The 13058-nt window shown below is 40.6% G+C and overlaps 1 protein-coding gene across 3 annotated transcripts; it reads left to right on the top strand.

The window, feature by feature from the left end:
- Positions 1 to 754: 754 nt before the first annotated feature.
- HSPD1 (heat shock protein family D (Hsp60) member 1) lies at positions 755 to 11442 on the top strand. 3 transcript variants are annotated; one of them, XM_045847688.1, is made up of 13 exons: positions 986 to 1099; positions 1809 to 1944; positions 2045 to 2220; positions 3343 to 3595; positions 5686 to 5768; positions 6332 to 6427; positions 6854 to 6947; positions 7438 to 7606; positions 8951 to 9050; positions 9660 to 9905; positions 10069 to 10243; positions 10541 to 10719; positions 10819 to 11442. In XM_045847688.1, the coding sequence occupies exons 3-13, from the start codon at positions 2047 to 2049 to the stop codon at positions 10969 to 10971; spliced, it is 1722 nt and encodes a 573-aa protein (XP_045703644.1). In that variant the 5' UTR covers positions 986 to 1099; positions 1809 to 1944; positions 2045 to 2046; the 3' UTR covers positions 10972 to 11442. The 3 variants fall into 3 exon arrangements, with proteins under 3 accessions (XP_045703645.1, XP_045703643.1, XP_045703644.1); XM_045847689.1 differs by lacking the exons at positions 986 to 1099; positions 1809 to 1944 and adding an exon at positions 755 to 880; XM_045847687.1 differs by lacking the exon at positions 1809 to 1944 and having other exon boundaries at positions 951 to 1099.
- Positions 11443 to 13058: the final 1616 nt, after the last annotated feature.

Below are 13058 nucleotides of genomic sequence, written 5' to 3'. Positions count from 1 at the left end.
CTCCCACTCCCTACGTATGTTAGGGGTCGTTTGTGCTTCTCTGGTCAGCCAGCTGGAAGAGCTGTACTGGCAACCTCAATTTATTCCAAGGTCAAATATTTTCCTTCGTTAGGTTTTTCCAGGATATTTTCAGCAAATACTTAAGTCAATTTCTCCGCCCAAGTCCATGCTTTCTTTATAAAATTACACACCTATTAAGACCTGCAGGGGAAAGCGGGTCCGCAGCAGCGCGTGCGTCCAGGTTCCCGCCCCCTACGCCACACGCCCGCCGCAAACGCGCGTGCAAAGAGCCCTTAAGAAAAGGTCGGGGGGTTCTGGCCTCTCCAGATTTTTGGAAGGTGTGCGTCCCCGAGTGATCTCTACCTCTCCCATTACTCCCCACGAGAACTGTCCAGGCTCTCCGTATGCCTCAAACCGACCCCCAGTCCACGAGGGACTTACCATGGCTCGGGCCGCCGCAGTTCGTACTCTGCTCTCGCTCCGCGGCCGCAAGGAGAGACCAGCAGTCGGGCTCCCGGGACACGTGAACTTGCGAAAAAAACCCGCTCAGCGCGCAGGCGCACTTGGCCCCACTACTCGCCCTACCCCGCGAGAGAGGGCGGCTGCAGCGGCGCGCACCACGATTCGTCCGAAGAGCTCTGCACAGCCCCCTGACGGTACGACCGGGAGGCGGAAGAATAGAGGCGCTCTTTCTAGGCTTTTCTAGGACTCCTGCCCAGGTTAAAGTAGTATCCCTTCGCCCCCTTCCGGAAATGACGTAACTTGACCCTTGACCTACGAGAGAGCGGCTCTTTCCGGAAAGTTCTAGAACCGAGCGCAGCCCGGGAACTAGCCTAAGCTCGCGGGAGAAGGCTGAGGCCCCTGTACGGGCCCGGCGCGGGTAGGGAAAGGCGGGGCTGGCCCCTGGCGCGTGCAGATTGCCGGGCCCGGGCCGCCGGGAAGGGGGTGGGAGGTGCCAGCGCACACGTTGCCGCGGGGCGGGGGGGGAGCACTGGAGGGAGGGGACTCTAGCTCATTGCCTTGTGCTCCTTGCCCTCGGTCTCTCACTCGCCGCCGACGGCCTGCCTAGCCACTCGCACACCCGGCCGCTGCCCCGCAGGTATGCTGCCGCCCCGCGCCGCCCCTCCCAGGTTCCTTGGACCCGGAGCCGTCCTTCCCCGCCGCCCTAGTACCGGAGTGGGCTGGCTGCAGAGACCGTGGGTTTCCCTCCAGCGCCGCAGGCCCGGACCCGCTTGCCCAGGCCTCGCGGGTCCATGCGGGTGCCCATCACGTGCGGCGTGAATCGCTCGCCGGGGCAGGGCGTGGGAGGGAAGGCTTGCATGGGAGTTTGTGTGGAATCGGGGGATTCACGAATCCACGAGTGTATTCACGTGGGCCTTCCGAGGCAGCCCACTCCTGGCTAACTGCAGGGCTTTGCGGAGGGTGGTTGCATCCGCGTGGGAACCACTTTGGCTCCGGGGACTCGGCGGGATACGTACCTCCACCCTTGACCTTGTTCGGGGCGTCCGGATGGAAAGACACGTGGGGCCGCGCGGAGTGGGCCGGGCCGCAGCCACCTGCATCGCGGCCTATGTGGCCGCTCTAGAAACATGTCTTACTAAGCAGGTTTTTGCACTGTCAGGAATATTTCACTTTCCTAGTCATCGGGCTTAGAGCCTGCCCATATCCTGCAGACTGGGTTTCTCAGGGGCACATTTGGAGTGTGTGGGCGCTGAAGGCCATTTTAGCAGTGAAAGATTAACTTGTTTAGCCGCAGGAGTAGATGACCACGGGGAAGAAAACGGGTGTGCTTTGTGCTGGTGCTCTAGGTCGGGCGTGCAGGCGGCCCTTTTCTTCAAACTTGCGCTAGTACCTGGTGTTCTGAAGCTGTGGGTGCCTGTGGCGCATACGTGGCCCAGGTGTAGTGGCTGGCAGAATTCAACCCAGCTCGCTTCTGCATCTAAGGTTCGTCCTGCTGCATAGGTGTCATGTGTGTGTTATAAGACATATCAGGTAATGCTAGTATTGACGTACTGATGATTTCCTTGTTTCTTTCTCTCCCCAGAAATGCTTCGATTACACAAAGTCCTTCGACAAATTAGGCCGGTGTCCAGGGCACTGGCTCCTCATCTCACTCGGGCTTATGCCAAAGATGTAAAATTTGGTGCAGATGCCCGAGCCTTAATGCTTCAAGGTGTAGACCTTTTAGCCGATGCTGTAGCTGTTACTATGGGGCCAAAGGTATCAGTATTACTTTTGTAATTTATAGTAATGTTAATTAAGGAATAGTATTTTGTTGATGGCAGATAGTCACACTATTTTTGAAAGAACCCAATCTACATATAAATTCCACATTATTGGTTAATCTTTTTTTCTTCTGCTTACATATGTATAATAGTCTTAAAACTTAAAATGCTTTTGCCAGATTGCGAAACTATTTTGTACAATGTGTGACATAATACACTGCTAGTACCATATAGCTCAAGATGGAGTCTTAACCTCAAGGTAGAGTTCATCTTGCTTGCCTGCTTTTGTTAAATTTTGGATTGTTTCCCGGTAGTTGGCACCTAGCATAGAGGGAAGAATGTTCTTATCTCCTATAATATCTCAATTATGTTATTGTGGGTGCTAGTTTTACCTAATGTTTTCCTGCTGATGTTTCTGTTCCAAAGTGCATTTAAAATTTTGTCTCATTTAACATGAAGAAATTGGTGAGTGAGTGGTAATAAATTGAAGAGGCCTTTGAATTGAAGGTTGTGCACAGTAAAGTGATGATACTTCATTTTAAGTTAGAAACAATTCAAATATCAAAGAGATGCAAACTGTGTAAATAGGATACTGGCATGCCTCCCAAGCAGAGCTTTGGTTCAAACCAAAAGCTGCAGTGCTGTGCACCATGTCTGAGATTTAATGTTGAACAATCTGGAAGAGTGCAAGAGTGCACTGTGCTTGCCTGCAGTTAGTATTTTAGTAACTAATTTTTACACCAAGTTTAAAAGTAAGTTTTCACATTACTTTCAAAGATAGCAGGCACTTGGCAAAACTTAAGTATAAATTATGTGAAGGATTTCATAATAATCTACAAAATTGGTATTGTTTTACATGTGTTCTCATTTTGCAACATCTTTTAGTCTCTAGGCTTTTTATGTTCCTTAATACCTTATCCAGAGTTACGCAGTTGCCAAGAAAGAGGTGATTTTGTCTATAAACTAAGAACATTGATGAACTTGTCCTTGAGATTAATGCTGCAGATCTGGTAATCTCGAGGCTTTCAAGTAATTGCCTTAGAAACATTGTTCTGTTTTACACTAAATAGTACTTTAGGTGTGTGATTCTGTAACATATTTTTCTCTTCAATTACAGGGAAGAACAGTGATAATTGAACAGAGCTGGGGAAGTCCCAAAGTAACAAAAGATGGTGTGACTGTTGCAAAGTCCATTGACTTAAAAGACAAATATAAAAATATTGGCGCCAAACTTGTTCAAGATGTTGCCAATAATACAAATGAAGAAGCTGGTGATGGCACCACCACTGCTACTGTGCTGGCACGTGCTATTGCCAAGGAGGGTTTTGAGAAGATTAGTAAAGGTGCTAATCCAGTGGAGATCAGGAGAGGTAGGAATGTCTCTTTGTTGATACCACATTGTTTATATTAGAAAATTGATTCTTATTTCTCCTCCTCCCTAAAAATTCTCACGCTGAGTATTCCTTCACCAAGTAGTGATTGAATGCCTGGCTACGTGGCGGGCACTGTATTAGGTAGTAACAAGGAAAATGTGACTGAGACACATCTGTCGTTGGTCTGACCCTTGTGTCTTTGTCACACCCCCTTCCACTTCTTAAACCTCCCCCACTGCCCTGACAGCCAGTAGTTTTATTGGGAGATAGGACATGTACTGTGTATCTTGGGAATAGTAAACTTGTGGAGCAGAGAGAGATTACACAGTTTTGATGTTTTACTTTGGTAAGTAACTAAGTCACCCAGGTTGTCACGGGATTTTTTTAAGCAAATTTTTTTTTCCTTATCACTATTAGATTTTAATCTTTATTATATTTTTTCTATTAACATGTAGTCCCCTTATGCCCCCTCCCCCTAGCAACCACCACAGTTGTCCATATCCATGAGTCCTTTTTCCTTTTGCTCAATCCTTCCACCCCCTCACCCCTCCCCACTAGCTGTCATCCTGCTCTCCATCTATGAGACTGTCCCCATTTTCCTTATTCAGTTTGTTTGTTAGATTCCACAAAGCAGTTTTTTCCTTACCTCTTACCAGCACATACAATGTTATTGGCCTCAGTTTTGTTTATTATTGCTTGTTTTGGGAAGCTATACCACAATTTAAAGATTTGCTCCCCAGCATGACCTTGATGGCAATACACATCATTGTCATTTATTACCTGTGTGCTAAAACTTGGTTTTTGTACCTTGAAAATGAAATTACCACATACCTCTAGGGTCTTATTGGCTGAACTAGGAGACCCTCCATAAAGGATGATGCTACTAGTTTTGTCAGAATTGGCATCCCAGATATACTGATATTTCATTTTGTCTAGCTTGATGTTTGAGGTCCAAACATAGAAATGTGTTGCATTAAAAGCAGTTCTACTGTAAATTACTAATAATTATTTATTCAGGTTATTAAGATTACTTCCCAGCCATGGCTAGTGTGGCTCAGTGGATTGAGTGCTGGCCAGTGAACCAAAGCACTGCTGGTTTGATTCCCAGTCAGGGCACATGCCTGGGTTGCAGGCCCGGTCCCCAGTACAGGGCATGCAAGAGGCAACCACACATTGGTGTTTCTTTCTTCTTTCTTTCCCCTTTCTTTCCCCTTTCTTTGAAAATAAAAATAAAAACTTTAAAGAAAACCTAAAAATTAAAAAAGAAAACAGATTACATCTCAAAGAAGGTCATTGTTGTTACACGCCTTGCGTTGAAGTTTTTTCTTCAGGCAATGCTTAGAGAAGGAAAGAGCTAGCAGTAGTCTCAATTGAACAAAATGGGGTTCTCATAAATCCATATTGTGATGTTATCAACTGTTAAAATTATGTTGTAGGTTCATACTTACTTTTTTTTTTTTTAAGATTTTATTTATTTTTAAGGAGGGGAAGGGAGAGAAACATCATTGTGTGGTTGCCCCTCGAGTTCCCCTTACTGGGGACCTGGCCCACAACCCAGGCATGTGTCCTGACTGGAAGTTGAACCAGTGACCTTTTGGTTTGCTAGCTGGCCCTCAATCCACTAAGCCACACAGCCAGGGCCATAATTAAATATTAAATGAGGAAATACTGGATAATTAAAACCTGTAGGGGTATAGTTGCAAGAAATTCCTTATCCTTGAGAATCATGCTTCTTCTTGAGAATAAGGGACTGTAACCTATTTTGGTCCTTTTTTGTGTCATTCAGTTGAGGGGAGAAATGTTGGGTTGCCCTATTGGAAACATGCAACATGGTTGGATTGGGAATAACTGACAGAGAAAGAGTTGAATTGTGCAATTGTACACCTCAATGGTTTTTTAGTTCAATTGTAAAAATACTTTGGCATTATGGGACTTTAGTAAAATTCCTGTTTCGATGCATGCCATCCAACTCCATGTGATTTGGAAAAGTGCTGGCACAGAAAAAGTATAGGCTAAGGCATGAAAACATTTATATAAATCAAAAGTTATACATGACATGTAGTCAGTGACATTTATTCTTGACCCAGGTGTGATGTTAGCTGTTGATGCTGTAATTTCTGAACTTAAGAAACAGTCCAAACCTGTGACGACCCCTGAAGAAATAGCTCAGGTAGGGAATTTTTCATAATATATTATGGTAATGTTAAAAAATTTAATAACATTTCATTCCATGGAAATCATACACCTTTGTCAGAATTAACAGTATTATTCAACCACCAACACTGGAAGCATTTTTCTCACTAAATGCTTGCTATAACATTTCAAAGTGATTCGGTGATTATGATATGAGTCTTAGTAGGCTGCCATTTTATTTTGACACTGAATAAAACTCATTTGGGTGTATGCAGAATTTTCTTTAGCCTTTGTGTAGTTGTAATATTTGCCAAGGGAAAACAAAATAATGGGGCTCAGTCTTTTTAACTTACTGTTGTTTTTTTAAAAATAATTGCATGTTTGTTTCATGTGTTTTGAAAATAACGTAGTACAATAATGAATTGAAAATAGAACCAGTATGTCATTAGGAGTACAATGCCATAGAGTCCTCTTCCCTATACCTTTGCCCCACCAACCATGAATGTGTCAATTTGGAAGTTACTAGGAAGAGAAAGGGGAGTTGATTGAGGACACTAGTCTTAACCTTTTTAATTTGGAAAGGTAACTTGATTATTTCAGGTTGCTACAATTTCTGCAAATGGAGACAAAGAAATTGGCAACATAATTTCTGATGCAATGAAAAAGGTTGGAAGAAAGGGCGTCATCACAGTAAAGGTAAGTGTGTTTTTCATGATAGCTTGAAATGAGATGTCTGATGATCAAAGCTAAGTTTTCCAAATAAAAGAAATTTGATCTATACATTTCAAAAAGTATATTCTATTTTATTCCATGATGTGTCATACTAGCACCTATATAGAGAGTATTGAAGTATGTTCTGTGTGAATTAGCCTTCGCTGTTGGGAATAATTCCATCCTAACTTAAATGGTATTGTCTTCTGGCTGTAAAAATTAATTCAAATATGCATTCTTGGAGTTATTGAAGAAGTTGGATGCCCTGGGGCATGTATATACACCTATCTGGATCCCTGTCTTTAAGACAAGACAAGTGGGGTTGATTTATTAGTCTGGTCTTCAGTTACAGTTTTTGTGTTTCCTTAATGAAATCCACACAAATAATTCTTTCATCCCCATCCCCCTTAGGATGGGAAAACACTGAACGATGAATTAGAAATTATTGAAGGCATGAAGTTTGATCGAGGTTATATTTCTCCATACTTTATTAATACAGCAAAAGGTAAGAGCGAGTCAGTAACCATGCACTGAAAGAGCAAGTTTGCTGTCATGATATGGGCGGCAGTAGGAGAGGGTAAAGGGGGAATAAAAGGTGATGGAAAGAGACATGACCTGAGGTGACCACAATACAATAATATACAGATGAAGTATTGTAGAATTGTATTCCTTAAGCCTATATAATTTTCTTAATCAATGTAGCCCCAATAAATTCAGTTAAAAAAAGGAAAATGTAAATAAAAAATTAAATTTAAATATTTTATTTGCTGTGTGTTGAAATGTTGGCATTAGTCAGCATTGTATCTCTGAAAATCTAAATTCCTATGTGCCAAAGGTTAAAATGTATATGAGAAATTAAGAAAACCATGAATTTATTAGTGGCTTTAAAAATGTACTGGAACTTTGGTTTATAATTTTTCCAGTTACATAAATTTCAATCATTTTCAGAATATTAATGTTCTAAAGTTGCTTTGAAATGTTCTTTGTTTTTGCAGGTCAGAAATGTGAATTCCAAGATGCCTATGTCCTACTGAGTGAAAAGAAAATTTCTAGTGTTCAGTCCATTGTACCTGCTCTTGAAATTGCCAATGCTCACCGTAAGCCCTTGGTCATAATTGCTGAAGATGTTGATGGAGAAGCTCTAAGTACACTTGTTTTGAATAGGTAATAGGCAGTGGTGTTTGGTTTACATTTGTAGGTCAATAATTTGTGTTGATAGAAATCTCCACTGTGTACCTCCACCCACTTGTGTGTGTATCTGCAGTTGTGTATAATATAGGTGTACTTCATGAACCCTTAGTCCAGTTGTGATGACTTTGTCTTTTTGAATATTAAGGCAAAGTCCTTAATATTTTGTGCAGCTTTCTCATAACATAACTTACTTTTGTATTTGGTATCTATTTTTTATTGTAAGTGTTTACAGTTGGTTTGAAGGTATAAATGACTGAGTTTTGTTTTTATATTTTGAGATTTTTCTGGAAAAATATTTTTACAGTTATAATTTTGCATGGGAAGAGACAAGTGAGCAACTACCATACTGAAAACTTTGGATCTAAGTACATTCAGCAATCAGTACTTTACATAATCATACATTATAATTTATAATCATAAATCAGGAAATTTTAATTAGTTAACAATTTGAAACAAATTTGAGGCTCAACCTAAAATAAAGCGAGGTCTATTCACTTAATTTTTAAAATCTGTAAGTCAGTGCATTGCTTTTGACTTTAAGACAGGTAACATTAATGCTTTAAAATCTGTAAGTCAGTGCATTGCTTTTGATTTTAAGACAGGTAACATTAATGCTGTAAGCAAAATCTTAGGATATTATTGAAATATATATTCTTCCTAACATTAGAATTGAGGTATATCAGAAATAAGATCTTGCAATTTGATTAAATGGAAATGCTAAAATAAAGTATCTATGTGTGCGTTAAGAGATTGCATACCTTGACCTGATCCAAAATCTCTAAGTTTACTTTCCTGCAATATTTGTTAGTTTGGATTTGCTTTTTGGATTATAAAAAAAGCCTTAGAAATTGTGGGATTTGAAGCCAAAATAATAAAAAAAAATAGGCCTACAGAGTTTTCATTGAGCCATTTTATTGGTAGCTGAAAAGTTGGATGTCTGATTTACTTGACATGGCATTAGAGCTTATCTCTCTGATTTTTATTTGGCTTTTTAAATAAACTAGACCAGCTGTCTAGAAGTTTGTGTATTTCTTTTGTTTCACAATCTGGTCTCAAGTGGACATTTTTTGGTATATTCCAAGTATTCATTACCTGTTTAAATTGCTTTATCAATGTTATGACTTTTATAAAGGAACTAAATTAAGAATACTGCTTGCTGAGAGTTAATAGCAACTTAATACTAAATGGACCCCATGGGGTAAGTGCTTTTTAGATGACCCCCAAAAGTAATAATTAGTAGTGATTCTGAGTTTTCATAATCTGAAATAGTTGCCATTGTTTTTTAATTTAAACATTGTTAATTCCTGTTCTTTACAGGCTAAAAGTTGGTCTTCAAGTTGTAGCAGTCAAAGCTCCAGGTTTTGGTGACAATAGAAAGAACCAGCTTAAAGACATGGCTATTGCTACTGGGGGTGCAGTAAGTAACATAAATGTGATAACTAGTTTACTGAATGTTGTTTCTACTTCCAGGTCTGAAATTAATATGTAGAATTCACATTTTTTACAATCAGATACTACCACCTGGGCTGTTTATTTAATGTCTGTTTCTCTTGAATGTCTGGGAGGTGAAGGTTGGATTAAGTAATGCTACAGTTCCTTTTCTACCTTGCTGTGGGTGGTCTTACTATTTTTAAGAATACAGTAAAAGGACATAGGACTTAAGAGGTGGTTTGTCTTTTTAATGGGTAAATTTTTTTGAAATTATTTTTACCAATTATGCTATTATAATTGTCCCCGGACTTAAGAATTTAGGCTTAGGATTTAGCCCTGGTTCCACCAAAAGTGTGACCTTGGATGAATTTTCTGAGTTTATACTTTTCTCAAATAAAACTAATTACTAATTGAGATTTAAGTAAGAAGTAGGAAATACAATATTCAATGGTCTTGAACTTTCACGTTTCAAAGAAATAACAGTATTACCAGATGTTTCTTGCATCAAAACACCTGCATGATGTATTATTAATAAACCTGGTGTAATGAAAAAAAATAACTGAAATTTGCTAATCTTTTAAAAAATGTTTTGTAGGTGTTTGGAGAAGAAGGATTAACTCTTAATCTTGAAGATGTTCAGGCTCATGACTTAGGAAAAGTTGGTGAGGTCATTGTGACCAAAGACGATGCCATGCTCCTGAAAGGAAAAGGTGACAAGGCTCAAATTGAAAAACGTATTCAAGAAATCATTGAGCAGTTGGATGTCACAACTAGTGAATATGAAAAGGAAAAACTAAATGAACGTCTAGCAAAACTCTCAGATGGGGTAGCTGTGCTGAAGGTAAGATTCATTATTGACTTTCTGGGTTTTATTGTTCAGGGAATTAACTTCCCCACGGAGATAATTATTACATAAAATTTTAAGGAAACTAGATGCTAATGACTCTCGGCTGTCAGCATTTCAAATTGGAGAAGCCATTCTAACGAATTTTTTTCATCTCTAGGTTGGTGGGACAAGTGATGTTGAAGTGAATGAAAAGAAAGACAGAGTAACAGATGCCCTCAATGCTACACGAGCTGCTGTTGAGGAAGGCATTGTTCTGGGAGGGGGTTGTGCCCTGCTTCGGTGCATTCCACCCTTGGACTCGTTAACTCCAGCTAATGAAGATCAAAAAATTGGTAAAAAGTTACTTAAAATTAGTTTGTGGCCTGGTTTTAGTCTTTCTGTTAAAATAATATTGTTTCCCACTAAATGGAATACAAATCACAAAGTGATTCCCAGAATAATGAAAGTACAAAGCACTGAGATCAATGAGAGGTGGAAGATGCTTCCTAACTTTCAGGGGAAATGATTGGGCCTGTGGTATTTTCCAGCTGGAGTTTTCCTATGGCAGTACTCACAAGGAGAATTTTGTTGTAATATTTATAAAAAGAAAGAAACTAAAATGAAGTGGCTAAATTTTGTTTTCTTTGTAGGTATAGAAATTATTAAAAAAGCACTCAGAATTCCTGCAATGACCATTGCTAAGAATGCAGGTGTTGAGGGATCGTTGATAGTTGAGAAAATTATGCAGAGTTCCTCAGAAGTTGGTTATGATGCTATGCTTGGAGATTTCGTGAATATGGTAGAAAAAGGAATCATTGATCCAACTAAGGTAAATAATTGACTGCTTTCTACAATTCTTTAAATAGCTCTTCAGTAAGTCTACATTTTACTAAATAAAAAGTAATACTTGATGCAACTTTTTTTCTAGGTTGTAAGAACTGCTTTATTGGATGCTGCTGGAGTGGCCTCTCTGTTAACAACAGCAGAAGTTGTAGTCACAGAAATTCCAAAAGAAGAGAAAGACCCTGGCATGGGCGGCATGGGCGGAATGGGAGGCGGTATGGGAGGTGGCATGTTCTAGTCCCGGAATAGTGCTTTACCATTAGTACTGAGAACTGTGAGAGGAAGCTCCAGGCAGGGCTCCTCACCTCTAACTTCAGAGAAGTCAGTTGAAGGAAATGACGGGAGAAAAGGCTGGCTGATGTTTAAGAAAATCACTATGACCATCTGTTACTGGTTTCAGTTGACAACATACAATGGTTTACTGCTGTCATTGTCCATGCCTACAGATAATTTATTTTGTATTTTTGAATAAAATACATTTGTACATTCCTGATAACTAAGTGCAAGAGCCATGTACCAATGTACTGCTTTCAACTTAAATCACTGAGGTATTTTTACTACTATTCTGTTAAAATCAGGATTTTAGTGCTTGCCATCACCTGATGAGAAGTTAAGCAGCCTTTCTGTGGAGAGTAAGAATAATTGTGTACAAAGTAGAGAAATAATCCAATTATGTGAGCTTTGTGTAATAAAATTTGTTTAAAGTTAATTGTGTTAGCCTTTCCATGAACTAGAAGATAGGAGAAATGAAAGCTAGTTGAAGAGGAGGGGATCGGGCTTGGCACAAGTGTTAACACATTGTTCTGCCTGTAGTGTTCTCTTTCCTGCACCCTGAATTACATTGGTGATAATGGGAGTAAATTTTTAGAGAGAGTGATACACACTGATTTGGTCCACTTATTTTTAACTTTTTTTTTTTAATCCTCACCATAGGATATGTTTAGAGAGGAAGGGGGAGAAAGAAACATCCAATCAGTTGCTTCTCATGCGTGCCCTGACCAGGAATTGAACCCACGACCTTTTGGTGCAGGGACCAAGGCTCCAAACAACCGTCACCCTACCGGATCTGGTCCACTTAGTTATATATTTGTTGGTTGATTTCTTGTATGTGCTCTGACTGGGGATTGAACCCACAGCCTTTGTGTATTGGGAGGACACTCTTAACCAACTGAGCTAGCTGGCCAGGGCAGTAATGTGGGGAAAAATGTAAAGGTAACAGCTCTGAATCCTGTGGAAACATTGTATTTATTGGGGTTTTGGTCATAAAGGGGCAACTTGTTTGTGATGGGTTATTACTCCAATGCCTCAGCACAACAGATAAGCTATGGAGGTATACACAGGAGGGCAGGGTGTACTAAAGTGGAAAGGAGCGTGGTGTGCCATTCAAGCATAATGGATGGGGGCAGGCAGAAGCAAGAATCAAGATGGTCTTTCAAACTCTTTGGTCAAGATTAAAGATGCCAGTGACTGTAGATGAGGAAGCAGGAACGGTAGATCTCTGAGGAAATATGCCTAGGTTAATGGAAATCCCTTGGGAAACTGCATAAAATATGTCAGGGCCCAAATGAGATGTTGGATGGAAAAATGTTGGCAGGCTATAGTTGCCTTACTGAAAGCAAGCAGGATTTACTTGTAACAGTACAGACCCACAGACAACCTTTCAAGTCAGCATTTGCCAGGAGTGTGTTAAGAGAACATGTGTGAGTCTGGAGAAAAGTCTGAGCAAGGGGATGAAAACACTGATCTAATAGTCCAATACTTAGCCCTAAACATGGAGATGAACTTTTAAAAATGCTCAGTCTGCCGGGAAAGTAAGGGAATAACAAGAAAAATAGAATGTCACCAAAAAGTCGTGTCATTGAATATTCAGGAGAAGAGAACATGGAATGTTGCTACTGCAACCCAGGAGCCCCAGCTAGGCTCAGGTCTTAGAGAGTCTCAAACTGAAAAGCAAAATTTGGAGCCCATGACTAGGGGCATCGTCCTGGTTCTCACGGGCAGCTGCAGTTCCAATCTGGTGATTGTCAAACTGGATTAACTATAAAGGGCAGGCTGTGTTGGAGTAAGTGGTTAATGAAATTGAATGCTGTAAGAAAAATGGAGTAAATCCACCGTCAAATTGAAAATAATCATTGTGACCCTGGCTGGTGTGACTGTGGATTGAGCACCAGCCTGTGAAACAAAAGGTCATTGGTTCGATTCTCAGTTAGGGCACAAGTCTGGGTTTTGGGCTAGGTTCCCGGTTGGGGGAGGGGGCAGGGGCATGTGAGAGGCAACTGTTTCTAGCACAACAATGTTTCTGTCTCCTTCCCCTCTCTCTAAACC

Source organism: Phyllostomus hastatus, unplaced genomic scaffold (genome assembly GCF_019186645.2).
Source record: "Phyllostomus hastatus isolate PE091 unplaced genomic scaffold, TTU_PhHast_1.1 phas_contig_57, whole genome shotgun sequence".
Taxonomy (NCBI): Eukaryota; Metazoa; Chordata; class Mammalia; order Chiroptera; family Phyllostomidae; genus Phyllostomus; species Phyllostomus hastatus.
The sequence above is the reverse complement of the archived record's forward strand: the minus strand, read 5'-3'. Positions and strand labels throughout refer to the sequence as shown.

What these genes read in the sequence shown, in the direction of transcription:
- HSPD1 (XM_045847689.1), top strand. Translation starts at nt 2,047, where the DNA reads ATGCTTCGATTACACAAAGTCCTTCGACAAATTAGGCCGGTGTCCAGG. An exon ending in CTGTTACTATGGGGCCAAAG is followed by an intron (nt 2,221 to 3,342) that starts GTATCAGTATTA and finishes CTTCAATTACAG; the next exon opens with GGAAGAACAGTGATAATTGA. An exon ending in AGTACACTTGTTTTGAATAG is followed by an intron (nt 7,607 to 8,950) that starts GTAATAGGCAGT and finishes TGTTCTTTACAG; the next exon opens with GCTAAAAGTTGGTCTTCAAG.